Source organism: Desmodus rotundus, chromosome 6, assembly GCF_022682495.2.
Source record: "Desmodus rotundus isolate HL8 chromosome 6, HLdesRot8A.1, whole genome shotgun sequence".
NCBI lineage: Eukaryota > Metazoa > Chordata > Mammalia > Chiroptera > Phyllostomidae > Desmodus > Desmodus rotundus.
In genome coordinates, this window is record NC_071392.1 from 70,680,064 (window position 1) to 70,707,707 (window position 27,644).

Consider the following 27,644-nt stretch of genomic DNA (forward strand, 5'->3'; position numbering starts at 1 on the left):
GAAATTAGGGCAACTGTAATAGAACAACAATTAAAAAAATGCAGTAAGGCATGGAGAGCAAAATCCCTAGAAGACAGTTTAATTCAAACACGTTACATTTGAATTTCTCTCAGTATAGCTACATGGATTTGTCTAGTAATAATTACAACTATGTGATAAGTATTCTAAAGGGACACACACAAAAACATTAAAAATCTCAGAAATCCAGGATCTCTGGGGCCTCATGAAGGAGAGGATATGTGAATCAGGTCTTAGAAAATGAACAGCAGTTGGCTCTGTAAAGGATGGGGACAGCATTCCAGGGGGAAGCACCAGTACATGCAAAAGCATGAAGGTGTGAGAGATCACGATACATTCAACATAGTGCATTATTCAAGTGGAAATTGGGTTCAGAGATTAGGAAAAAACTGAAGGTTGGAAATGCAGACACCAAAGAAGTTAAATAAATAAGTTTAATATATCAACATAAAAAATAATCACTCAAAAAGAAATTTCACAATAAGGCCTTCCTCATAGACCCCAAGTGAAATGTTAAAGCAAAATTTGAATATACTTCTATTTATAATAGAGCACATATTAAAATTTTTGAGAAAGGAATACAGGAAAAAAATAGAGTACCTTAAGGTGTCTTGAAACTTCTGGATTAAATAGAGGTGTTTTGATGTAATGAAAAAACAGCGTTGCAATTCTTTTTCTGAGTCCCTCAAGGTTATCTTGTTTGACTCCTCTCATCATAAGGTCAACCTCTCTGTCAATCAATTCTAGAATTTCTTGAGTCAGTTTACATTCATGTTCCTGTATAAGACACAAAATATTCAGTATAGAACTCTAAAAGTCAGTCAGTTTTCAAAATTACCACACAAAGAAAATGAAACTCGAGTCTAGAAGAAATGAAACATCACTAATAGAAGTATAAATTGGCACAACTAATTTGGAAAAAAAATGACATTATCTAGTAGAGTTTAATATATGCATAGTCTATAACCCAGCAATTCTACTCTTAAGTGCTTAGAGAAATATGCAGGTCAAGTCATTGTTCACAGTAACCCCAAATTAGAAACAACCAAAGAGCCATAAATAAATTGATTATATAAATAAGTGATGGCTTGTTCATATACCAGAATATTATCTAATGTAAGGAAATAAATGAACTACAGTTTCAATAATAGTTTCAATCTTACAAAGTAATATCAAGCAGAAGAATCAAGGCACAAAATCACGCATATTATCTGTATGTTACTATAATTCACAATAATTTTAATAAAGTAATAGAAATGAGTGTGTTTGAGTTAGAATGCCCAGGTAAGAGTTAAGTGATTAAGGTAGAAGGATTTATAAGTAGTCAAATAGAAGTAAGTTGTTCCAACTGCCCAACAGAGGACCATGAATATAGGGAACCTATCCACATGGTATGGGAAATGTAGCCCAGCCCCCACTCAGAAAGGCCAGTGGGGAGTGAGGTCCGGCACACAGGACCCATGGATGGGTTCTCCCGTGGGGAATCAGGACTGCATTGTACTTAGGCTGCTATGGGGCTTGCTTTTGCTAAAACTCCCTCACCCTGAATTGAGGCAGCAAATGTTTACTGCGTATCTCTAAAGTAACTTCCTAAAATCTGTGCTAAACCTCCCAAGTATGGAGTGTAATCAGGTCAACCACTTTTCCCCTTGATCTGGAACATACTTGTCTTTGAAGTAATTAGCAACATTCTTGCCTTTGTTATCTATAAAAGGTAATCACCTATATCAAACCTGTGCATAGTAAATGAGGATCATTCTCAATGTTATGTACCCAGAAAAGCAATAAAAGCCTGTCCAGGCAGGGGTCAGGGCCCTCTCTCTCACTTAGAGAGTGGCCACACCATCCCTTTTCCTCCACAGGACTTCTGTAGTCCACGTGAATTTGTTTATCACAGCCACAACACACAGACCCTGCCGGCCGGGATCCGCATCACATGAGAAACATAGTGTGAATGAATGAGTCAGAAGGTAAAGTCAGTAACAATAAAATAATACTCTTCTGTACTTTTTAAGTATATTTTGCATAGCTAATACATGAGTCTGCATCAATGGTCCTTGACCCTGAAGGCACATTAGAAGGACCTGGGGAGATTTTAGCATCTCTCTCACACTTGAGGATCTAATCTAACTGCTCTGTAGTGGGGCCTAGATACTATTCCTAATCATTTATTCTCATAATCTCTGTGTATGTGTGGGTCTGTCTGTCTGTCATTCTCTTTTTCTCTCTCCTTTTCAAGCTCTCCAGATAATTCAAATGTGTACTCAGTTTTAAAATTCACTTGTCTATATTAGTAATTGTCATCAAAATAATACCTGTTATTTATTAAGGGCTCCCTATTTGTAAGCACTGAGACATATAGATATTTTAATTTTATATTATATATGTATGCATACATATTTATATCCTCAAAGCAACTAATTTTATAAATTAATTGAAACTGATTTTCAGAAATATTAAATTACTTATTTAAGGTTGCACAGCCATAAGTGAATACATGTGGATACAACAGCTTAAATATACTGTTTAAGAGATGCCCAATTTATCTTTTATAAGCCACCTTTAGCTTTTTTAAATAACCAGATAATGGTCATAATTACGTCAGATAAGAATATTTCTACCACATCCCCTACCTGCACTCTCTTTTTTCCAAATGGTCTTTTTACTGCCTCTACAGATTATCTCCCACCTCCAGATCTTCTGTTTCTCCCTCTCTTCCTCACCATCTCTATATTCCAAGGCTAGTCACTACACAAACTTATTTGAAAGGGTAGTCCAAGAAAAGGCACTTAATTCCTCTGCTCTCAATATGGGCAGGAATGCAAGAGACCGATGGTGACTTGTCTCCCAACAAAAACCATTTTACTCATCTACTTAATTCTTAAGAACTTTATGTGTTTTGCTCTTGTTTCTTAAGAGAGTGAGAGTTCTCTGCAATTAGGAAGCAAAGAACCCACATGAGGTATGTAAGTTATACTCATGAAATTCTTAGATTGTAATCACAAGATTCTCGTAGATAGATCTATATATGGCTGACATGTTTTCAGTTGTTATTTATAGTGAGCTGCTGATTATCGTTTGGAGAGCTGTACCTATATGCTCTAGCAGTGTGGCTCCTACTAATGACCAAAATAGATGCACCATGCAGTTACCCAATCTACTGTCTATGTACAAACTTTGTAATAGTTAGCACAGACAATAATTCAGAAACAACTTATATCTTTATTCCATAAACTGAAGGTGGCATCTGGCAAGTGTCTTATGAACTTAGTAAACTCAAAATCTTTTTCAGAAGCCAAATATTTTTAACTGAATTGCCCATTTAATTTATCTATATTGACAATAACAGAAGTCAAATATTGCCTTTGATTTGAGCTATAAGATATAAGAGCTATACCAGTGGTCCTAATCATACTTGGGTTTTCCTCCTTTAATTAGGAATATAGAAGACATTCATTATAGTGAATGCTATGATGTGCTATCTGGATTACCCCCACTTCAGAACCAAAGCACTCGGTCTCCCAGCTGCTAATAGGGCTGGCAGCTGGCAACTCTCAGCTGAGCCCTTCTGCAGATTGCCTTCAGCTGAAGAAAGCCGTATTCGCTGAAAGTCGCTGCCATTAATTTAAAAGAACTCCCTCATTCAAGGCTATGCTTTCTTTCCTGGAATACCCTGAATGAAACGAGTAATCAGTATAGGGGAATAAAGGCCCAACACCCTGAATGAAGGTATATGGGAATAAAAACAAGCAACCAACCAACCAACCAAATAAGTAAGTAAGTAAGTAAGTAAATAAATAAATAAATAAATAAAAGGAATCCTTAGCCACGTCCAGTTCACAATGGGTCCACTGGGTTCAGAGACCCACCCACTGTTCATTTCCATAATCCTTAAATATATTGTTGGAGTGGAATACTTGGTACTTGGCAAGGCTCCCCCTTCTCTTGACTTCTTGAGCTAAGGTGATAGGGAAGACTAAGTAGAAGCCCCAGAAACTGCTCCACCCTATAAACCAAGGAGATGGAAGTAGAAGTGGCTCCACTTACTAGCTGGGGAATTTTTGCTTCCTGTTCCTGCAATTCTGTGCTCTTCAAAGTTAGAAGTCTTAATTCCTGGAGGGAAAACGTTTCTAGCAGTGGACACAGCAAGACTCCTATTAAACATTAAACTACATGTAATTAATGCCTGGGTTCCTTAGGCCAAACGACCCAGGACAAGAAAAGTGCTACATGTCTGTAAAGGTAATCAACCTTGATCTTTCAAAGGCAGTAGGGCTGTTATTACCCAATAAGGAAGAATATTTTTGGCACCCAGGTAATGGGCATTTGTTGGTACACCCTTGCCTAATTTTGACAATAAATGAAGTCTAGTTAGCCTCAGTCTGAGAAGAACATTGTGATCTATGGTCTAGATCTCTCAAGGTGTGGGTCACCCCAACAGGTAGGCCACCTAGACAGTAAAGGTGCTACTTTAGGGTGGGAAAATCTAAAATAGGTAGCAGAGGAAAGGGACAAGTGTATATGTCATGGCCTTAAGGACAATGACAATAGGAGCTGCGGTTACCTCATCCTCCTTGCTCTTACAAATTTCCCCAGGAAGAAAGGGCCTACCCCGATCCAGAGGAGCTGCTCCCAGAACTTACAACACGAAGCCAGTGGGTCCAAGCAGCAGCAGGTGCAGTGTATGCTGTGCTCAGACCTGCTGTAATCATGCCCCCCCACTGCTGGTTTACTGCTGACCAACACTCTCAACGGAGTCCCTTTCTGAGAACCGCTTTCTGGTAGAGACAGATGCCTCATTCAAAGTCACATTTAAGGATGAGTGAAGTAAATAGTATTATAAAGCGTCACCTCCTCTCTATCCCCTTCCCTTCTGGGATACTGATAGACAAGTCCAGCAAAGAGGGTTAGACCTCTGGGTATCAAGGAAACTGACACCTTCCCAAAACCCTGGTCACTCAAGCACAACCTGGACTGTTCAGAGGGATGTTGACTGGACTCCAACCATGGGCAGGCCTGGCAGCAAACGTGTGCTTCCCTACTGGCTTTGGGCCGGCGCAGCCCTTCGTTCTCTAGACCCTTAAATACTGACTGCTTTGACTTGAGCGACTGTGTTTCGGGGACGTGTAGTCAGTGTAGCTGGAGTCACACTGACTCCACAACCTGGAGTCATGGTAATAGAGTGTTTTGGTTTTTTTAAACTATTCAGAGAAAAGTCACTTAAGTTACAAATATAAGATTAAAGTGAAAATGAAACAAAGTCATACCTCTTTCTTGGGGACAAGCCACATTTGGTAAATGAGCAGTGTGGGAGTAAAACTCCAGCCCCCGCCTCAATGCAGGACAACTCGTAGGTCTGCACAGTCTCAGAGGTCCCTGTGAGACTGGCTGAAATCATTGCTGAGACTGCACCAGAGTTCAATTTTTCTTTTTTCCAAAAAAGAGAACCAATCTGCTTTCTCTATTTCCTCATAAGAGTTACTCCTAAGAGCACTCTCCAAGAAACTTCCTGCACACAAATCCCTGCCTTTCTTGGGAACTTGACCTGTGACACCTGCTTCATTTCCATTAAAAGCAGGACTAAAACATAGAAAATCAATAATTGATGAGGAAAAAAGACAAAAATGCTTACACTGATGCTGCTTTAAAATTGCTAAAAATAAAATTTTTGTCAAAATATATAGATAGTAGTTGCTGTTTGACTGAACTGAGTATTGATCCCATGCAATATATTTGCACATATTTGCTTCACTGCACACATATAAAATATATTTACATTTAGAATATTCATTGTGCCATATTTACATTTTTATGTCATAATATATACCTTGAGAACTTTTAGATATATATTAATGCATAAACCATATCCTCCCCAAATTATACCAAAACAATATAGTTGTTCACAAAATAAAATGTACATAAACATTTGTTAATCACCTTTATAATCACCTAATACAAATATCTTGCTTATTTTAGTATTTAAGTTTTTATTGATAGTGATATGGATAACCCCAAATAAGAGAAAGGCAACATACCTTCACAGTGTGTTTAAGCGTTAACAGTACATCCAGCCTCTCGTCTTGAGAGAGATTTTTCAGAATAATGCATTTATAGATGTTTTGCAGCTCTCTGGCTCTGATAGTGAACTGTGTATCCATCTCAATTACTTTGCCGTCTAATCTTCTCCACGTCTTTGGAGCTGAACACTTAAAAATAATATGTTTATAATGATCAGTTAATGGCTAAAAAATAATTTTGTCCTTTCCGTTAAAAGTTTGTTTACTTTAATATCATGTGCTTTATATAAAGTATCACTAAAATGTGAGAAAACTAACTGAAAAATTTATACACCATGGGAGAGTAAGGCATTTGAGGGGAAAACAAAATATGAGAGAGTTCTTCAGTGTATAAAATATAAACACATCTACAGGATTCAGAATTTGCTACTAATTTGTACTAGCTACTCAACATACTGTTGAATGGCTTGAAGGGCACATGAAATAACACATTACCCCCTTGGGAAAAAGCATGCTATTTAGAATGTTTTTAAAAGTTATCTGCTTGGTTTAATTATAATGAGTTGTAGAAATGTGTCTTGATCATGCTTTGCCAATTGAAGACAACATTTGTGGAGTAATTGTTACAATCCTCAATGTGTTAAGCCTAAAGATATAAAGAACTGTGTGAGTTACAGTTTTGTTTCCTAGATTAATCAATCTACAACAAGTTCATAGTTCTTCACACAGCAGATGTCCAGAGTGAAACAGCTTTTTTTAGCTTTCTTAGCAGTGCTATGGTCCCTGCCTCCCCGAAGACGGCTAAGATTCTCACTTTCTATTTCCAAATCTGGCATGGTACCTCCCAACTAGCCCACCTCCTGAACTGAGCATTAAAAATAGACTTCACTTGCCCTGATGCTCCTCTGAGTACTTCCAGGTTAAGAATTCAGAGACCAGAGACAAGAGGTGGCATAAGTGCTCTGCAGACTCGGGACCTCAGCACAATCTTTGATGATGATGATTAGTCTGTGTTTGCCTAACAGAACTGCTTCTGTTCCCTCCTTTGAGATGCATTTACCTGGAAATCTCCCTATGAACACTCACAGTCTATTTGCTCTTCTACTTTATAGTATAAAAGCTGCCCAGTTTCTTTCAAACAAGGCTATGTTATCATGACTATTAACTGTTCAAATACTGGAGGCTGACTGGTAATTCCTTTGGAGAGCTGTAGTTCAATTTATGCCATATTTACAACCACTTAAATCTTAGCTTTGATATCATTCAAAGTTTAAGTAGAAGACCATGTATTGGGACAAATCATCAAGAATGTAGACTAGCCAAATAAAGAAATAATGTAAAGATGCATTTGGAATGACAATGTTATGGGGAATTTTTAGTTAAGCATCAATGTACCTTTAATTTTTTTATATTTCATATTAGCTAAACTATATTTAGAGCTACAAAGTAAACTTGAAAAGTTACATTTCATATGGTTTCAAAGTAATGGTATCATTTTCTGAGGAAAGCCAAAATGAATCAGAAACTTTAGATTCTCAGTTCTAGTTTTAATTCAGCAAGTGAGAAGCTTCAGCCCTATAATTAATTTACATTTTAGAGCATAAATCTAATATTAAATAATTTAATGTTAGTGGCCTGACAGAATTAAGTAAAATTTATTAAGAATTAAAGAAGGGAAATAGCTCAACAATAAAGTGTTTTTATCATTTAATGATTATCACTTCGAAATAAAAAAAATTTGTTTTAAATTGACTACAGCTATTTGGGGTAGGCCTTAGAGTGTTATTGAAATTTAATGCTTGTTCCAAAGCTCTTTTTAAAAGTTTTAAGGAACAAGCAATCTTAAGCCAAGTTTGTACTGCAATATTTGAAAGTCTAATTTTGCATGCAGTTTTCCTCAGGGTTGGCTCTATTAAACGTACCATTAGGTACCTGGTAGATAAAATACTATCCTGATTTCAAGAACTCTCAGACCTAATGGGATGTAAAGATAAGAAAATAAAGAAGGGTAATTATGCTTGATGATTGCAGGTAAATAGGTAACTACAGGTTGCTATGAAGCACTTAACTGGTGAAAAAAAAGTAGTATCTAAGATAAAACCTGAAGAAAAACTAGGAGTTAGCCAGAGGAAAGGGGATACAAAAGAAGCCTAGATTTGAAGTTCAAGTTTATTAATGTTAGCACTGAGAAGATATTAAAAATCTATCGGCAAAGCTTTTTTATACTTGGATTTATTTCTACCAACACTGATAATTTGGTCTTTAAATCTAGGCTTCTTTAATTTCAGGCCTTAAGATTTTTTTTTTTTTTTTTACCATGATGCAGGAAAATGTCAACTTTGTTGATTTTTCTTCCCTATTTCCTCTTTTCTTTGAATGCTTTGGCTGTACTAAGAGATGTACAGCAATCATGTTCTTAAACTGATTCAGAAAACAAGAACATAATAAATTCCACTTAGCTGCCAACAAATGAGACAGCACAGAGTCTGGAGGAGGGAAACAGAGGAACAGCGGGAACACACATTTCAGGGAAGGAAAGGTGGAGAGATAACACAAATCTCAAGAGCAGCAGGCTTCCACAAAAGAGAAGAAGTGACTACACTGACAGAGAAGGGCTTTTCTTCCTCCTAAATTAATACTCAAGTCCCTGAGGGCACAAATTAAGAATAATCATAACCCACCCAAAAAGCTACTGGGCAGTGATCAACTTTTCTTTTCTGTAGCAAAAGGGTTTTGTTCATCCACAGAGGACACCCCTGTGTAGCGTGGTGCTCGGAGAGAGGCAAGAGTCCATTGATTTTTCTGTCCCATTAGGTGTAGGCCACTGAAGTAGTGAGAAAAAACATTTAAATGACACAGCTAACATGGGTTGCAGTTTTTCAGTTTGTGATTATGAGGAGTGGTGTGCAAATCAAAGAGAATCAAATCAATAAATGACCTTGACAAAGCCTCCTACAAAACGCAAGTGGTCTCTTTATGCAGTTGGGTAAAAGCATCAAAGATGTATTAGAAACTGGCTGATGATACTTTGTTCAGATTTCTTGACCTGAATTTCTTCATCTCTGTGAACTTGTTGAGTTTTTAACATTTGATAACCAGTGGAAGTCAATGTTTGTTGTGTTAAAAGTATAAACTATTGAATGAATACTTTAAAAAAATCTTTAGATTGATCCTCTTAAGGAGAATAAAGGGTTATTATAGAATTCATAATAGATGACTGGTTCAAAGCCTTGATTGGACTCATTTAAAATCATATTCAACTTCTGGCCAAGATGGAGGCGTAGGTAGACACACTGTGACTCCTTGCACAACCAAAAGAAGGACAAAAACAATTTAAAAACAAAAAACAACCAGAACTGACAGAAAATTGAACTGTATGGAAATCTGACAACCAAGGAGTTAAAGAAGAAACATTCATCCAGACTGGTAGGAGGGGCGGAGACGGGCAGCCAGGCAGAGAGGACTTGCGGCAAGGCCGAGGCTGGCAGACCCAGTGAAGCCACAGCTGGTGGAGCAGGTGGTCCCTCATTCACGTGCGGATAAACTGGGGAAAGCAACTGGGGGGCGAGACAGACCACGAAACCCAGAGCTCCAGTGCAGGGAAATAAAGCCTCAAACGTCTGATTGAAAACACCAGTGGGACCCTGGCTGGTGTGGCTCAGTCAATTGAGCACTGTCCTGCCAACCAAAAGTTTGCCAGTTTGATGCCCAGTCAGGGCATATGCCTGGGTTGCAGTCCAGGTCCCCAGCTGGGGGCATGCGAGAGCCAACTAATCAATGTTTCTCTCCCTCCCTTTCCCTCTGTCTAAAAATATATAAATGAAGTCTTAAAAAAAAAGAAAAGAAAAGAAAACACCTGTGGGGGTTGAGGCAGCAGCAGGAGAAACTCCCAGCCTCACAGGAGAGTTCATTGGAGAGACCCACAAGGTCCTAGAATGCACACAAGACCACCCACCCTGGAATCAGCACCAGAGGGCCCAGTTTGCTTGTGAGTAACAGAGGAAGTGACAGAAAGCCGGCAGAGAGCAGAGCAAGTGCCATTGTTCCCTCTCCAACCCCTCTCCCACATACAGCACCACATACAGTGCAACAACGTGGGTTACCACGCCCTGGTGAACACCTAAGGCTCCACCCCTTATTGCGTAACTGGCTAGTTGAGACCAAAAAAAAAAAAGGCCCGAATAAAAGCACAGATCAAAGCTCCAGAAACAATACAACTAAGCAATGAAGAGATAGCCAACCTATCAGATGCACATTTCAAAACACTGGGATTTGGGATGCTCACAAAATTGGTTGAATTTGGTCACAAATTAGATGAAAAACTGAAGGCTATGCTAAGTGAAATAAAGGAAAAGGTACAGGGAACCAACAGTGATGGGAAGGAAGATGGGACTCAAATCAACGGTGTGGACCAGAAGGAAGAAAGAAACATTCAACCAGAACAGAATGAAAAAACAAGAATTCAAAAAAATGAGGAGAGGCTTAGGAACTTCTGGGACAACTTTAAATATTCCAACATCCGAATCATAGGAGTGCCAGAAGGAGAAGAGGAAGAACAAAAAATTGAAAGCTTACTTGAACAAATAATGAAGGAGAACTTCTCCAATCTGGCAAAGGAAATAGACTTCCAGGAAGTCCAGGAAGCTCAGAGAGTCCCAAAGAAGCTGGAACCAAGGAGGAACACACCAAGGCACATCATAATTACACTACCCAAGATTAAAAATAAGGAGAGAATCTTAGAAGCAGCAAGAGAAAAGGAGAGAGTTACCTACAAAGCAGTTCCCATAAGACTGTCAGCTGATTTCTCCAAAGAGACCTTACAGGCAAGAAGGGGCTGGCAAGAAGTATTCCAAGTCATGAAAGGCAAGGACCTACATCCAAGATTACTGTATCCAGCAAAGCTATCATTTAGAATGGAAGGGAAGATAAAGTGCTTCTCAGATAAGGTCAAGTTAAAGGAGTTCATCATCACCAAGCCCTTATTCTATGAAATGTTAAAGGGACTTATCTAAGAAAAAGAAGATAAAAGATATGAACAGTAAAATGACAGCGAACTCACAGTTATTAACAACCACACCTAAAACAAAAACAAAAGCAAACTAAGCAAACAACTAGAACAGAACAGAACCACAGAAATAGAGATCACATGGAGGGTTATCAACAGGGGAGTGGTAGGGGGAGAGAGGGGGAAAATGTACAGAGAATAAGTAGAATAAATGGTAGGTAGAAAATAGACAGGGGGAGGGTAAGAATAGTGTAGGAAATGTAGAAGCCAAAGAACTTATGTGTATGACCCACGGACCTGAGCTAAAGTGGGGGAATGTGGGTGGGAAGGGGTGTGCAGGGTGGAGGGGAATAAAGGGGGGAAAATGGGAGAACTGTAATAGCATAATCAATAAAATATATTTTAAAAAAATAAAACAAAATCATATTATTCACTACTCAGAGAAATTTTATGTTCAGGATAAAAAGATATAAAATATTATAGTTCAACAATCCACATACTATTTAGATTCAGTGAAGTTCAACCAAAACCACAACATAGAATTTTATTCTCCAAAGTTAAGCATAGTAAAGAAAATGTTCTCTTTACATGTCTATGTATTATGGTGCTAAATGTGGATCTTAAAATCTGTATTATGCCTCTGGTTTTTAGTTTTGACATTTGAAAAACTCTAACCTTGTCTAGCTTCAGGAATTAATTAAAAGATATTTTTACTTAGCAATTGAAAGAACTGCAGATTAATAAATCACTTCAAGTTTTATGAACTCAACACTGAGTCCTCCTGAATATTAGAGACAATGTTAGGCATGGGGGCACTGAGGTGATAAGGTGGACAGACATAAAGAAGAGTAGACATTGTATAAATATTTGTAAAAAAACTTACTATAAAATCTATCTTAACTGTTTTCTGTGATGTTTACTATGGTATCATATACAAAAAGATGATTAAAATGATTTTGTATTCAAATAACAAAAACTTTATAATTTACCACAACAGGTTAAAAGCAGGCCCAAAGCCACAAGTAGTCAATATTTTGAAGACTACACTAATTAGGTTATGTAATGGACTGTGGATTGACTTTGCATGTAGTTGCTCCATTCTGTGGCTATACTTTACTTGTCCTATACACTTTGGTCAAAACTGAGGCAAAATTCCCTTGTATCAGTCAAAACGTTCATTTCGTCTAAGTCTTAGACTGGGGATTGGTGAGATTAACTGGTTTATCACCTGAGGTGACTAAAGATTTAGAACTACAATTCTAAAACCCATGACCTACAAAAAAACCCATGACCCTTGATATCTACAAGTTCTTTTGCATAACTTTTCCACCCTCCCTTCACTCTTCTGGTCTTGCATCTTTGTGTGTTGCCCTGAATCAATCTGGACATTAAGACCTGGTCATTTTTCGCATTCCCTCTCCTCTTACCAAAAAAATACCATCTTGCATTTAATATTTCATTTATTTGGTAACATAATTTAAGAAGTCACAAGAAGCCACATTGTACCTCATTACCTTCCAACTGTCTTCTCACTCTCTTGTTCTCCTAGCAATACAAAAAACCTCCATTTTACTGGCAGAAAACAATTCTCCCTACACTGAGGATCCTTCAGAATCTCAGATTCAACCCTAACAACTTATCAGTTATTTATAAGAAACAAAAAAAATTTCCTTCCTAATGGGAATTCTTGTGTCCAAATTTTCCAGATCTCACCTTTGTTGTTGCTGTTGTTAGACCTTATGTTGGAGTGATATAACGCATGGGAAACAGTAACGGTCTTCAATCGGCTCCAGAGTCGCTATTATATGTTGGGACTTAATCTACTTTTGGACTCTTTGTAATTCAAAAGTGTTTAGTATTGGGGTAGGGATGGGGGGCAGGGTAAAAAGGCATAAGAATAATAGACATTGTAAAAGTATTTACAAGAAGAATTTAAAATAGTTTGTGGGAAACAAAGCAGCAGAGGCAGCACAAGTGGGAAATCCTACAGAAGGTGCAGCGCCTCTTCCCTGTCCACTGGCAGCTCAGAGGCTTCAGGCAACTTCAAACACTCTCGTGCCCTGGGTCCCTGCTGTCCTCCTTGGTAAGCTTAACAATCAGCCACATAAGGAACACAGGCCCCAGTGATGTAATTGGTTTCAACATAAAACAACTTGCTAAAGGAGTAAGTTTATTTAAACTATGAATCTGGAGACATATGAACAGGATGGCTTCAATATAGTAGACTCATCTTTTCTCACATGAAGATATTCAAGAATTTGAAATGACAGTATCTACACTGTGTAACTTCTTGGAATATCTGAAGTATAAAATTATACAATATTTCTGTCCCTCATTTTTCCTCCCTGCCTTCTTCCACAAGAATTTATAAATACCCTGTGATAAGTTCTGTGCTAAGATATGAGAATACAGAGATTATAATAGCTCTTGCCTTCAGAAGCTCAGAATCTAGGAAGGATTCAGACATCTAAATAGGTATAATAAAAACTGACCACAATGTACTAAGAGAGAAGTGAGACAGGCTCAGGAAAGCATATAGTGCGGGCTAAATTAGGAGGAAAAGTGGATCCTTTCTGGAACAAAGGGTGACTGAGCTTGTCTGAAGAGTGAGTAACTGGCTACTGAAGCAGGAAGTAAAGGATGTTCCAAGTAGAGGTAAGACCAGATGTAAAAGCATCAAGAGCCCATGATCTTTCTGAGGATGTACGAGCAGTAATTGAGCACAGCTGGAGCAGTGTAGCTGTAGTGTGCAAGGAGACAACAGTGGGGTGGGGCAGGTGTTCTGAGAATCAATTATGAAAATCCTTCCCTGAGGGCAGTGAGGAGGGGCAGGGGCAGGTGGTATTTAATGAGGTCCCTGTGGCAGTGGCAGCAGTGTGGAGGAGGGAATTGAGAAGTGAGACTGGAGGCCAAGATCCTAATTTGGAGACATAAAGTAACCCAGGTGAGGAGGACATCCAGAATTATTTAAATCAATGTCAAGCTCACACACACAAGATAAGCCCTGTCTCATTACAGCCTCCCAGGGGAGAAAGGGCAGCAAGAGAGAGGAGCTGCCCACTGCAAATCCTCAGAAGCCCCTGCTCCCTGCATTTTCCAGTAGGATCACAAGGCATTCCGCCAAGACGCAGATTAGCTGCAGATCACGTCTTTGCCTACAAGGCCTATGTGGATACATGTGAAGCATCCGAGTACCGTGACAGAACCACTGCCTTACAGTTGTAGCAGTGGGTTTGGGAATGCAGAAACGAAGAATTGAAGAGACTGTTAAAGTAAAAGAACAAACAAGTTGGTGGTTCCTAGGATATCAAGCATAACACCTTGCTTTCTGCCCGAAGCAACTGAGTAGATGATGAAACATTCGCAGAGATAAATGATGTGAGTGCTAAGGAACAGGGTAAGTTTAGAGGTGAGGGATGAAGGAATGGTGAGACGATATGGCTTCAGGGTTGACTGGAGGTGGACTCTGGGGACATCCAAAGAGCAATGACAGTGGGCATTTGGGTATGTGATTTTGGAAGCTCCTCAGACAGGTCAGGTCCGGCCTGGAACTGCAGGGAATTCCAGGATTTAGGTAGTAGTTCAAACCACAAGAAAAACTGAGATCAAACAAGAGGATGTACAGTTAAAATAACAGGAGGGCATTTCTAGTAAAAAAATATATATACACAGTTTTTGAAAACAAATGCTCTCAAACAAGAATCCTACAACTAGAATACCCACAGGCGAGTATCTTGAAGAACACCATTCTTTTTCTTCTTGTAGCTGGTTGGCTTTCAATTGTTTGGAAGATCAGGTTTATAAAAGGAAAGTGGTCACTATGGAAACAGGCTATTTAATATCAAACAAGCGATTTCACCTCAAAAGGGTAATTACTTTAGCGTTTCCCTTAATTGCACATTTTCATGGTTTTCAATAACCATATATCCTTTTGGTCAGAAATTTCCAATCAGTTAATGACCTGGTAAGCAGGAGGAAAAACACTAATCAATAGCTATTTCCCCAGGTTGCTCACTGTAGCGGCACCCCAGACAAGACATTTTGTGAATTTAATATTCCATTTTATCGGCGCGTGCAATTCACCTGATTTCTATAGCCAGACTAAATCTAAGTGAACAGTTACAAGGACATTGTCTACATTTTCTTCCTTCATTGGTCCCTTCAGCTGAGAATGAACATGTTAATTTCATGTTACTTATCCATCATTATTCTATGCTGCAGTTAAAATCTAACAGTGTATCACAAAAAAGAAAAAATACAGGGAGGATTTTTAAAAATATGTCACCGAAACACTAAACAAAATTCCTGCAAGTTCTTAAAATGTATATCTTTTAGTTACTTTGCATTTTTAAACTGAGGCTATACTGATATTTAAATAATTAGTACTTCACTAACCTTATTCAAAAAAGCTTGTATCATTGCTTCCTGGTTTGCATTAGAAGCAATGTATCTATGTCTCCCAATGGAAGCAATAATTTGGCTCTCTTTTTCCAGAAGTTCACACAAAGCAGCTTTCCTTTCGGCTCCAGTGAAAGATTGGTTAATTCGTCCCAGTTCTTCTTGTTGCCAGACTAGAGGAATAACATGGCAGACTCAAGTTTTAAAATCCCACATCTTTACAGAGTATTTTTTTACCATCACATCCTGACAAGCGGTATTTTATTTTTGTATCAATTTAAATAAAATTATATATGAATAGAATCATTCACAGTGTGCATCTGATATATGAAAAAATGAGGTGAAATAGAAGCTGAGAGACTAAACAATAAAAGTAGTCAAACAAACAGAAGCCAAAGAACAGCAATATAGATAATGTCAACTTGTGCCTCCAGGTAAGTATGCCCATGGATTCCTCCCCAAAGGCAGCAGGTGTGTCCAGACGTGCAGGTTTACACAACTTCAGCCTCACCCAAGACACCCTCACCCCTGAACATATCAGAACATGCTGAATGGTCTGACCCCACGAATCAGCCTTTCTTTCCAGACGTCTCATTCTCTTCTCTCCTAATCCATACAGGAACCATAGTTTCAGGCTATAGCTAGACCTTGCCTTAACTTTCTTTCTATTCTGATGGCTGCACTAAAAGAAAAATCTGTTTTTTAACTGTACTTTTTACTTCATCTCCTGTTTCCTCACAACTTCTAGTCCCCTCTTTCTAATTAAATGAGACCATAAAAATGACAGCTGCTTCCTATGTGCCAGGCTCTGTCCTAAGTGCTTCTTGCATGTATGAACTCATTTACTCTCCTGACAAACCAGCGAATAGGTGCTACTATTACCCTGTATTTTATACAAAAGGAAACAGGAGAAGAGAGACTATTTAACTTGTTCGGGTGACCAGGACTAAACCTCTGGCAGTGTGGCTCCACGGTCCATGACCTTGACTGCTCTCTGCCTCTCAAAAATATGTCACCTTTTGAGTTCCTTTTCAATGCAAACTTATTTGTTGATTTACTCTGGAGAGCCACCTTTACTTAATTAGCCATCTAATTCTTTCCTCTTACATAAAGATAATTTATAATTGCATTGTCAGAAGGACGACGTTTTAGACACTCATGAACTGTATTGTGGCCGTAGAATCGAATCTATTTTTTCTGAACTTTAAAAACAAACCTGGCTCACTTATCTGGTTATTATACATGCCAAAATTCTATCACTTTTTTGCCAGTTCATAATATCCAATAACCACTTTTGAGATGCTATGTGAAAGGAACTCTTTAAGGTTTGATGTGAGAAAGACATACGCCTTATTGAAGGAACTAACGTGTTTCCTTGCTTCTTCCCAGTTGGGTAAACTGTAAAATCCTTCCACAAGAACAGAATGTCTGCTTCTCTTTCCATTTCTCTTTGCCCAAAAGCCTGACATTTTTTTTCACCATTAGGCTTAAAGACTTCCTTTGGGTACATCTTTTCTTGACATATGAGATTACTTTCCCTTATCTTCCATGAGATATGATTCAATCAAGTAAAATGCTTTGTTATATTCCAGACATGATTAGTTTTCCAGCATGTTACAGGGATAGTGCAGAATATATAAATTACATTTATATATTATTTATATAATTAGAAATTATATTTTTCTGCTATTAAAATGCCAAATTACTTTAACGTCAGTCTTTGCAATGAAAAGTATATATCTGAAGCCATAGCCATTTCTGCTAACCACTGCTTTTCATGACATCCTGTTTCACAGTGTAATCAGACCATTTCTTCTTCCTCTTAAAATTCAATTTGAAATCATCCTGATCAGGTAATAACTTGCCAGTCATGTTCCGTATAAGGATCTACTCTGTCCCTCACCAGGAATACGTTCTTCAAACCCTGTATGGCTTGGTCTGTCCAAAGAGGATTTGTAAATAAAGAGCTAAATAATGTTATGCAAGTGCAGGAAACCCATAATTGATGAGTTTATCATTTAAGAGTAGCAACCAAAAGGAACTTTTAAAAATTGAATAAATTCCATATACCAAAAGGTAGTATACGAATGAAGAGAAAAGTTGTTTGCTTGTGGAAATAATAACTGAAAATATTTATTTCATTATATGGATATTCCCAGAAAGCAGAAAAAAATGGAATGATACTAGCAAGCTTATTTTACTTCCCAGTTTTACATTAGAAGCCTTTCAGCCCAGCAATACATTTAGGCCACTAGGGTATTATTTAAGGTATTCTGCCAACCTCAAAGAGTAAGATATTCTCCATCAGATGAACCACCTCCCTGTAAATCTGTAATGAGGGATGGAACATGGCACCAGAAACAGACCATGTTCCAGCTACTGATAAGAAATAGAAAAACACGGGAATCAGGAGCAGCGAGACAAAATAAATTTGATAACTCATTTGACCATTTCCAGAACTGTACATAGAAGACATTGAGAAACAAGAGAAATTCTGCCCCCCTTTCATAAAATAAATTCGCTACGGGCGATTTAAAAAAACGTGATGATATATTAGTTTTTGGGGGCAGCTATAATAAAGTACCATGGGATGGGTGACTTAAACAAAAGAAATGTATTTCCTCAAAGTTCTGGAGGATAGAAATTCAAGATCAAGAGGATGGCAGTTAGTTTCTTCTGAGGGCCTCTCTCCTAGGCTTGTAGATGACCGTCTTCTTTGGTGTCTTCGTATGGTCTTTTTTCTGTGCATGGCTGTTTCCTAATCTCTTCTTTTTGAAGAACACCAGTCAAATATCTTACGTCCCACTCAGAGGACCTCACTCATTCTTAATGAACTCTTTAAAGGCCCCATCTCCATGAACAGTCATTCTGACGCACTGGAGATTAGGAATTCAACATACGAATTTTAGGGGAACAAAATTCAGCCCATAACAAATGCCAATTAACCCTCAATATTTTTTAAAGAAAATGATATTAAAGAAATTGGTTCATTTGAAAAAATATATTCATCTCCTTAATTTATCTTCTTTGACAAATGACCTAATATCCAGAGTCTGAAGTTCAATTACAAAATGGAAGTGTAAGACTAGTATTTAAAGTCCACACACATTTTAAAATTTCTGAGATCTAATTACAATTTGAAAATTAAAAAATAACAGAACATACATCTTTTCCACCATTTCCAGTTCATATGCATCTTCTTTTTAAAATTCTCATCACTAAACAAACAAACAAAACCCCCCAAAATGAATAAATTTCTCATCACAGACTGGAAGCCTGAACTTCCAAGAAAGCCTGAAGAACCAAGAAAGATTCAGACTCCCAGGCCAGATGTCAGTGAACTGGGCCCACGGAGTCTCCAGAAGTTAAAAGTTGAGGTACCTTAAGATCAAAAGATAATAATTACAGTCAGAAAACATGGTTAACTCAAGTCAAAACAAAGAAAAAGTTTAGAAGATTCAGTTCAACACATTTACTAGATATACGAGCAAGGTCCTATCAGATGCCATAGGTAAAAAGGTGAACAATTAAGAGAGGTGTGTACAGAGAATAATGGGGCACGGAAAAGTGGCTCTGAGTTTTATCCATGCTGTCGGGAGAGGTTTCTCAAGGACATTGACCCCTATACTGAGTCTGAGATATGAGTGACAATTCAGATTGATGGATAGATAAGTAAATGAAAGAATGAATGAATGAATAATACATAAAATTTTAAAAGACAAAAAATCAAACATGTTTGCATGGATATAGTCTTGTATCTGACTCATTATATTATCTTATACAGTTAAATCCATTTGTTAAGTTGATATCATTTCATTTCATAACCAAGGGACACATTATTCGAAGGAAATGTTAAAATTCATATTAGGCAATGTAATTCAAACTATGCAATTTCCACTCTTGGCCACAAGAGGGCAGCAGTTTGAAATACTAGAGTTAAGAACAAGGACAGAACCTATACTATTAAATAGAAGAGTGGTATAAATTACTGAGCTTGTGAACCAGAAATTTTAACTACAGCAAAACAGACTTAAAAAATATTAATCTGAGAGTTTAAATTTAGAATTGTAAGACTAGAAGAAAACTGAGAAATGTGTTTTATATGAGAAATTTCACTTTTATTTTCCATAGAAATAAAAAAATATATTTGTTCTACTTTAATATGGAAAATCTATATAAAATCATTTACTATATACAGTAACTAAGACATGCATAGATCTTTGTACTTTTTAAAGTACTTTCATGAATGTAACATTTTATATTTTTCCCTTTATATAGCCTTCTGAAGTCAATATGTCAGAAATTATTAATTTCTTTTATAGATGAAGAAACTGAGGCTTAGAAAAAATAAATAACTTTGACTTTCAGCCAAGATGGAGGCATAGGTAGATACACTTTATCTACTCACACAAACAAAAGAAGGACGACCAAAAAGTTAAAAACCAAAAATAACCAGAACTGCCAGAAAACCGAACTGTATGGAAGTCTGACAACCAAGGAGTTAAAGATGAAACATTCATTTAGACCAGTAGGAGGGGCAGAGATGGGCAGCTGGGGCAGAATGAACATGCAGCAAGTTGGCAGCTTGAGGACCAGGAGGTCCCACATGCGTGCAGATAAACAGGGAGGAACAACTGGGGAGCGAGACAGACCAGGGTTCCAGTGTAGGGAAATAAACCTCCACAATCTCTGGATGTATAAACCTGTGGGAATTGTGGCAGCAGGAGAAACTCCCAGCCTCACAAGAGAGTTCATTGGAGAGACCCACAGGGTCCTAGAATGTACACAAACCCATCACCAGGGAATCAGCACCAAAAGGGCCCAATTTGCATGTGCGTAGCAGGGGAAGTAACTGAAAGCCAGCTGAGAGCTGAGCAAGTGCCATTGTTCCCTCTCTGACTCCTCCCCCACATTACAGTGCGACCACAAGCTACGTGGGTTGTGCCACCCTGGCGAACATCTAAGGCTCTTCCCCTTACTACTTAACAGGTGGGCCTAGACAAAAAAAAAAAATTGGCCTGAACGAAAGAACAGATCAAAACTCCAAAAACAGAACTAAGCAATGAAGAGATAGCCAATCTATCAGATGCAGTTCAAAACACTGGTAATCAGAATGCTCACAGAAGTGGTTGATAATGGTTCCAAAATAGAGGAAGAATTGAAGGCCATGAAAAGTTAAATGAAGGAAAATACACAAGGAACCAACAGTGAAGGGAAGGAAACCAGGACTCAAATCAACAATTTGGAGCAGAAGGAAGAAATAAACATTCAACCAGAAAAGAATAAAGAAATAAGAATTCAAAAAAATGAGGAGACTTAAGAACCTCTGGGACAACTTTAAACATCCCAACATCCATATCATAAGGGTGCCAGAAGGAGAAGAGGAGGCGCAAGAAACTTAAAACTTTCTTGAAAAAATAATGGAGAACTTCCCCAATCTGGCAAAGGAAACAGTCTTCCAGAAAGCTAAGAGAGTCCCAAAGAAGTTGGACCCAAGGAAGCACACACCAAAGCACATCATAATTACATTACTCAAGATAAAAGATAAGGAGAGAATCTTAAAAGCCATAAGAGAAAAGGAGACAGTTACCTACAAAGGAATTCCCATAGACCATCAGCTGATTTCTCAAAAGAAACCTTGCAGGCAAGAAGGGGCTGGAAAGAAGTATTCGAAGTCATGAAAGGGAAGGACCTACATCTAAGATTAGTCTATCCAGCAAAGGTATCATTTAGAATGGAAGGGCAGATAAAGAAAGAGCTTCCCAGATAAGGTCAAGTTCAAGGGGTTCATCATTACCAAGCCTTTATTATATGAAATGTTAAAGGGACTTATCTAAGAAAAAAGATTAAAAATATGAACAGTGAAATGACAACAAACACAGCTGTCAACAACTGAACCTACAAAAAACAAAAACAAAAACAAACTAGGCAAACAACTACAACAGGAACAGAATCACAGAAATGGAGATCACATGGAGGGTTATCAGCAGGGAGGGGATGGGGGGAACAGGGCAAAAGGTACAGGGAATAAGAAGCATAAATGGTAGGTACAAAATAGACAGGGGGAGGTGAAGAATAGTATAGGAAATGGGGAAGCCAAAGAACTTATATGTACAACCCAGGGACATGAACTAAGCAGGGGAATGCTGGTAGGAGGTGGGTGCAGGGTAGAGGGGAGTACAGGGGAGAAAAAATGGAACAACTATCATAGCATAATCAGTAAAATATATATTTTTAAAAGTAAGTAAATTGTATAAGTTAATGCTACTAATAAGTAGTAAAGGTAGGACCTCATTTAGCGTATTTCCTATTATTTTGCATAATTACCCCTTAATCAAACAGGATAACAATGGTATCCTTTAGTTTATTCACATGTGAATTTGGATTATTATTTGAATAGAGTTCTGCTGTAATAGAACTCTATTCTATAAAACTCTGCTGTATAGTTTTATAATTATCAGTACGATCTTTCACAGACACTTTGCCAACACTGCTCTCTGTGAAACTACGAAACTTAGAAATCACCTTTGTTTTCATCTGACAGAGCAAATGGAAATAGAAGTAAATTTAAAGTAAAACAAAATATTCGCACAGGTCAACAATTAGGAGAAAAAGGATGCAGATGTACAAGTCGAGGGAGCAAGCTTAACTGTTACACACTGCTGCATTCCTAAAGCCACTCAACTTTGCATGTGAGGTACATTCATTAATTCTGCTGGTTGGACCTAGTGTTGAATGGTATCATCTTCAGTAAATAGTGCACTTTCATATAGCTATTTAAATATGTCCAATATCCGACATCTAAAATTGTACTCAGCTAGAGAGGAAAAAGTGACCTGGGTAACAGAACACATAATATCCACCAATAGTACGTAAACAAAGTTATAGTAAAATAAAACTTTGCTTAAAGTAGTGTTATAAATCATCATAGAAGTGAAAGACTATTATTTCTTTGGGTTAAAAAAAAAAACCCGTTCAGCAACAACAAAAAAATTAAAGCTATTTTTAATTTTAAAATTTTTCTGTGATCACATGAGGCCACCTTCTCCACTTTCTAGCATCCAAAGCAATAGAAAATTCTTCTGTTCCAGTTACTTCCATTTTAGCAGGTTACTTCTGAGAAAGCAGAAGCTAGAAATAGCTGTATTAGTACATTCCTAGCTTCCCCTTCATTCATTCATTCATTCATTCAACCAATATTTGTTGCGATATGAGCAAAGCACAGAAAAACAGAGCTCATTAAAAAAAATCAGTTTCTCTCAAAGCTTACAACCCAAGGGTGAAAGCTAATTTTAAACAAAAGGTGTATCACTATAAATTATGGTGTTATGAGTGAAAAGTCTGGAGTGCAATAGGATAGACAACGTGCACTGTCAGTCACAAAAGCCTCTGAGCAGACGACATTTAAGCTGAGATCAGAAGGCAGGCAAGGGGACAGGCTTCAGGAAGAAGTGTCTCTACTGCCCTGAGCAGAGAGTACCTGGCTTGTTCAAGGAGCTGAAGCTTCTAATTGTGTCAATGACTAGCATACATTGTATGAAAGAAAAGAGGCATAAAATTCAAATGGGTCGAAAATGTACACTTATATATTATGATTAATGGAAGGGTATCAAAGGCATTGCCCAGCCCCTCACCTAAAGAGCAGAATCAGAGACAGGATGCTGGACCGAGGAACTGGAGACAGTTCAACTCTGGGTTCACAAATTCCCAAACCATCAAAGAGCCGTATTAAACAATACTTTCTTTATCTCACAGGGATAAGGATCAAATGAGATAATATACAAAATCTGCATAATTTACCCAGTTAATATAAAAGCATTTCCAAATTCATTTCAGCCTTTATCCTGTCCCGAATATAAGACCCCATTCATCATTTCAAATTGTCTCATTCAGATTCCCAAGACATTTTCCTAAAACAGTAAGGTCTTCCTTTTGTCTTTAATAGACTTGTTTTTCCTACTAATGAAAAATTACAAAATTAACATTTTATGCCAAGCCTATTTCAAACTTACGTTCTAGTGCATTATACAGAAGTTCAAAATCTTCGTTCGTTTGAGGATTATGCCTCCGGTAATAGTCCAATGTCATCCATTCTTCTTTTTCTGCTATTTTTCTTTGTTCTTCCTGTTCTTCCCATTTTAGCCTTAACATTTTTTGTCTTCTTAAATACTTTACCACGGTTTTTGCATGCCATTGTCTATAGTAAGTCTGTAACACTATCACCTGTAGTTAAATTAAGAAGAAATAAAAGGTATCTATCATCAACTTTATCAGTCCATAAGGAAAGGCAACATTGATTATTTTTAGTCCAATTCAATCACTACTAAAAAACTCTGAGTCTAGTTTTGGCTCCATGGCAGATATTCTCACATACAAGTGCATTATAACATGGATAATGCACATCAGCTATTTGACTTTGAAATCTAGCAAATGCACCTTCATAGGAGGCAGACTATGCCTTCATAAGAGGCATAATGATTAAGAGCACAGGCTCTAAGTAAAACGTAGTTTAAATCTTCCCTCTGCTACTGACTAGCTGTTTGGTTTTGTTACTTGCTGTCTCTGTACTTTGGTGCCCTCATCTGCAAAACAGTGATATTAACGTATACATGTAAAGTGCTTAGCTTAAGCCTGGTACATAGCAAGTGCTCAATAAATACAATTATTGTAGAACTGTATACCTAAAACCTTTATAATTGTATTAACCAATGTAATGCAATAAATTCAATTTAAATACTATTATTTAAATTATATTAATAATTTTTTATTGAGTAGTAATTCTAATTTATCTTATTGTCATTAGCATAAGCTCATATTTAAGACAAAATTATATTTCCTAAACATATACAAGTAGGTTAATATGGCTGAAATCACCAAAGGCAGGTTAGATAAAAGGGAGACTTGAGCAAACAAGTATTTATTAAATTGAGAGAAATATAAATATGCCTGAGGGTCTACTGCAGTACTAGATCCTCAAAAAACCTGCAATACAGCTAACAGAGTTTATTTTTATTTACTAAATTCATAAATAAAAATAAAATGTTGAGAGGCTGGATCAAGATGGAAGACAGAGAATATATTGATACATTCCTTTCCCTCATCCTAACCCCTGATAATTAAAGATAATTATATAAGCAAAAATAAGTAGCAAGATTGGATCATACAAAGGAATCCTCCAAAGGAAAAGAAACTTTGAAGAATGTCCTCAAGAAAGGAGACAGGTGGAATAAATTGAAGACGGAGTGTAACCCTACGCTGGACAGGCGAATCAGAAAATACAGAAGTGACTCTGAGACTGCTTCAAGCCCGACACTGGTGGATCTGGGCGCAGAGTGGTCCTTAGGGCAACTAACAAGGTGACTGCTTGAAAAAGCAAAAGGGACAGCTCCTCTAAAACAATTTTGTTAAAGAGTAACAAAGGTACTTGCCTCTGGACAAGCAGAGTTAGTGTCCCAGAAGGCTGGTGACACTCAGGATGAATAGAAGCAGCCCTCTCCAGAAAATTAGCTCTTTCCCAGAATCGAGCCTGCCCATCTTCTAATACCACTGGGCAAGAATGTGGTAAACAAATATGTTGCAACACACTGGGCATCAAAAATCTCAAATACTCTGAGGACACACCCAAGAAAAACCAAACATTTGAGAAAAGCCAACAAAATAAAAGATAGCTCATTCAACAGAGAAGAATTTATATTTGTATGAAACTGAATTACAATGGGTCTTGTAGAACAATGGGTCTCAAAGCATGATGGATAGAACAACCGTATCAACATCAACTGAAAATTGGTAGAAATGCAAATTCTCAGCTGTCCCCTCCCCCCAGCTACTGAATCAGAAATTCTGGGGTGCAAGGATGAAATATGTTTACAAGTCCCCCAGGTATTTCTGATCAATGCTAAAGTTTTACAACCACTCTGCTAGAGGTAAGAGAAAACACAACCAAAAACAAGACCAGACTAGATAAACATTTTAGAGAGGAAGAAAAGGATATCAAATCAACATAAAAAAATCAAGAAAGACTGTGACAAAATTTTTATTTTTGAAATTTTACAAATCAATAGAATGTTAGCTTGAGTGCTATTAAATTTGTTAAACTTATTAAAGACACCAAGACACAATGGTTTAAGCAATGTGGGAGTTTTTCTTTTTTTTAATTCTTTTTTATTATTGTTGTTCAGTTACAGTTGTCCCACCTTTTTCCCCATTGCTCTCCCCTCTCACATCAAAATCCAGGGATTGGCAAGCAGGTTAGGGCTAGAAGGAAACTCTGACATATTCAACAAATGGCTTCCCACTTGTGTGTCCTGGATGGCCGGTACACTGCTCATCATCTTCAAGTCAGCAGAAATGGGGGGAAAGAACAAAGAATTGCAAGCCAGTCACTTTGAGAGTGCTACATATCATCTCCCCTCACGTTTAGTTTCTGGGCTCACCAAGACACAAGAGAGGTAATGAAATGTGGTTTTCAGTGGTGCAGCCATGAGCCCAGCAAAGCTTTACTACAATAGGAAGAATGGACATCGGCTGAGAACTAGTAGTTTATTGTAAGCTAATCTGCAGAATACACAGCACCTAAAAGGGAATTAGTAAGCATGAAACTTAGCAAGAAAATATTTTCAGATGCAGGATAAATGGTCAAAAGAATTATAAGGACTGAAGGAATATTAAGAGACATGTAAGATAAATGAAACAAGTTCCAGGCAGAATGAAGAAAGTTGACTTTTAAAATTACTCAAAATATAAAAGAAGATGGATGGACCTAGAGGGTATCATGCTGAGTGAAACAAGTCAAACAGGGAAAAACAAATACTGTATCACTTCACTTATATGTAGAATCTTTAAAAAAGCTAAATACACAAACAAAACAGAAATAGATTTGTTGATACAGAGAACACACAGATGGTTTTCAGAGGGAGGGAAGTAAACAGTTGGGTGAAAGGGAATAGAGGCATCCAGTTTCAGTTAAAACATAAATAAGCCATGGGACCGTAATGTACAGCACTGGGAGTATACTCAACAATGTCATAACTCTGTAGAGTGACAGATGGCTACTAGACATACTGTGGTGGTCACACTGTTAAGGTATATAAAGTGGAATCACTATGTTGTACACCTGAAACTATTATAATATCTCTTTCAACCATAATTTCATAAAGTAATTTAAAAAGAATATTATTTCCCCAAACTAAAGAAAGACAGGAGCTCTCAGACAGAAAGGGTCATCATCAAGTCTCAAGCACATCACAATATGATTACTAAAGATAAAGTGAAAATTCTAAAGGCTTCCAGAAAGAGTAAATAAAGAGATGAAATCTGATTGACATCAGACTTTTAATCAAATACACTTCAAAATTATAAAGGAAATTAACTTTAAAAATAAGTGTGAGTGCACTCATTCAAATTAAAACCCAAGAATGAGAGTCAGTCAACGGGACTTAGATGGTATACCTCCCATGCAGAATTTGAAATAATTACTACAGAATGTGTTCTAGCAAGAAGAATACATTAAAGGTTAATAAATAATGAACAAAAACTTCAAAAAAGTTATTAAGTTAAATACATTTTATTTGAAAAGTTCAAATATATCAATGTAAATATATAAAAACAATCTGAAGTTATACTGATATAGTAAATTATAAATATGTAATACATTATATATATGTATTTATGTAAAATTGTAATTCTAGATCAAATCCTCACTGGATAGGAAGAATGAGGAAGGGGGAGAAAGAAATAAAGGAAAAAAAAAGCCTGCTAAGGTTCTTGACTTGTGCATGGACAAGATATAGAGCCTAATTAAATATGCATTTGGTATGAAAAAATTAGGTGCATTAAAAATTTCTATGAAGCCCTGGCTGAGTAGTTCAGTTGGTCAGAGCATCATCCTGATGTGCGAAGGTTGCAGGTTTGCGTAAATAGGTGGAACAACAATCCATGTTTCTTTCTCTCTCTCTCTTCCCCTTTCTCTAATATCGATTAATTTTAAAAATCAATAAAAAATATATAATAAAAAATAAAAATATTTATGAGTAACCACTGAGAAGTTAGAAATAAAGTATCTATTATTGAACTATAAAAGAACAAAAAAATGTAAAGTTTAGTCAAGCCAACAAAAATAAGGAAGGTTAGTAAAAGAATATAGTAAGTAAAAAAACAAAATGAGATGGCAGTAATAAGTACAAAAATATCAACAGTCATACAATCTT

The 27,644-nt window shown here is 37.2% G+C and overlaps 1 protein-coding gene across 3 annotated transcripts in view; it reads right to left on the reverse strand.

Annotated features, from left to right (window-relative positions):
* The window catches only part of IQUB (IQ motif and ubiquitin domain containing), an 82,706-nt gene that overhangs the window by 15,726 nt on the left and 39,336 nt on the right, over nt 1-27,644 (reverse strand). For all 3 annotated transcript variants that reach the window (XM_045191200.2, XM_024555065.3, XM_045191201.2), the window contains 4 exons: nt 23,451-23,661; nt 15,436-15,611; nt 6,054-6,224; nt 619-795 (listed from right to left, as the gene is read on the reverse strand). In XM_045191200.2, the coding sequence (XP_045047135.2) occupies nt 619-795; nt 6,054-6,224; nt 15,436-15,611; nt 23,451-23,661 (735 nt within the window). The remainder of the gene's footprint in view (nt 1-618; nt 796-6,053; nt 6,225-15,435; nt 15,612-23,450; nt 23,662-27,644) is intronic.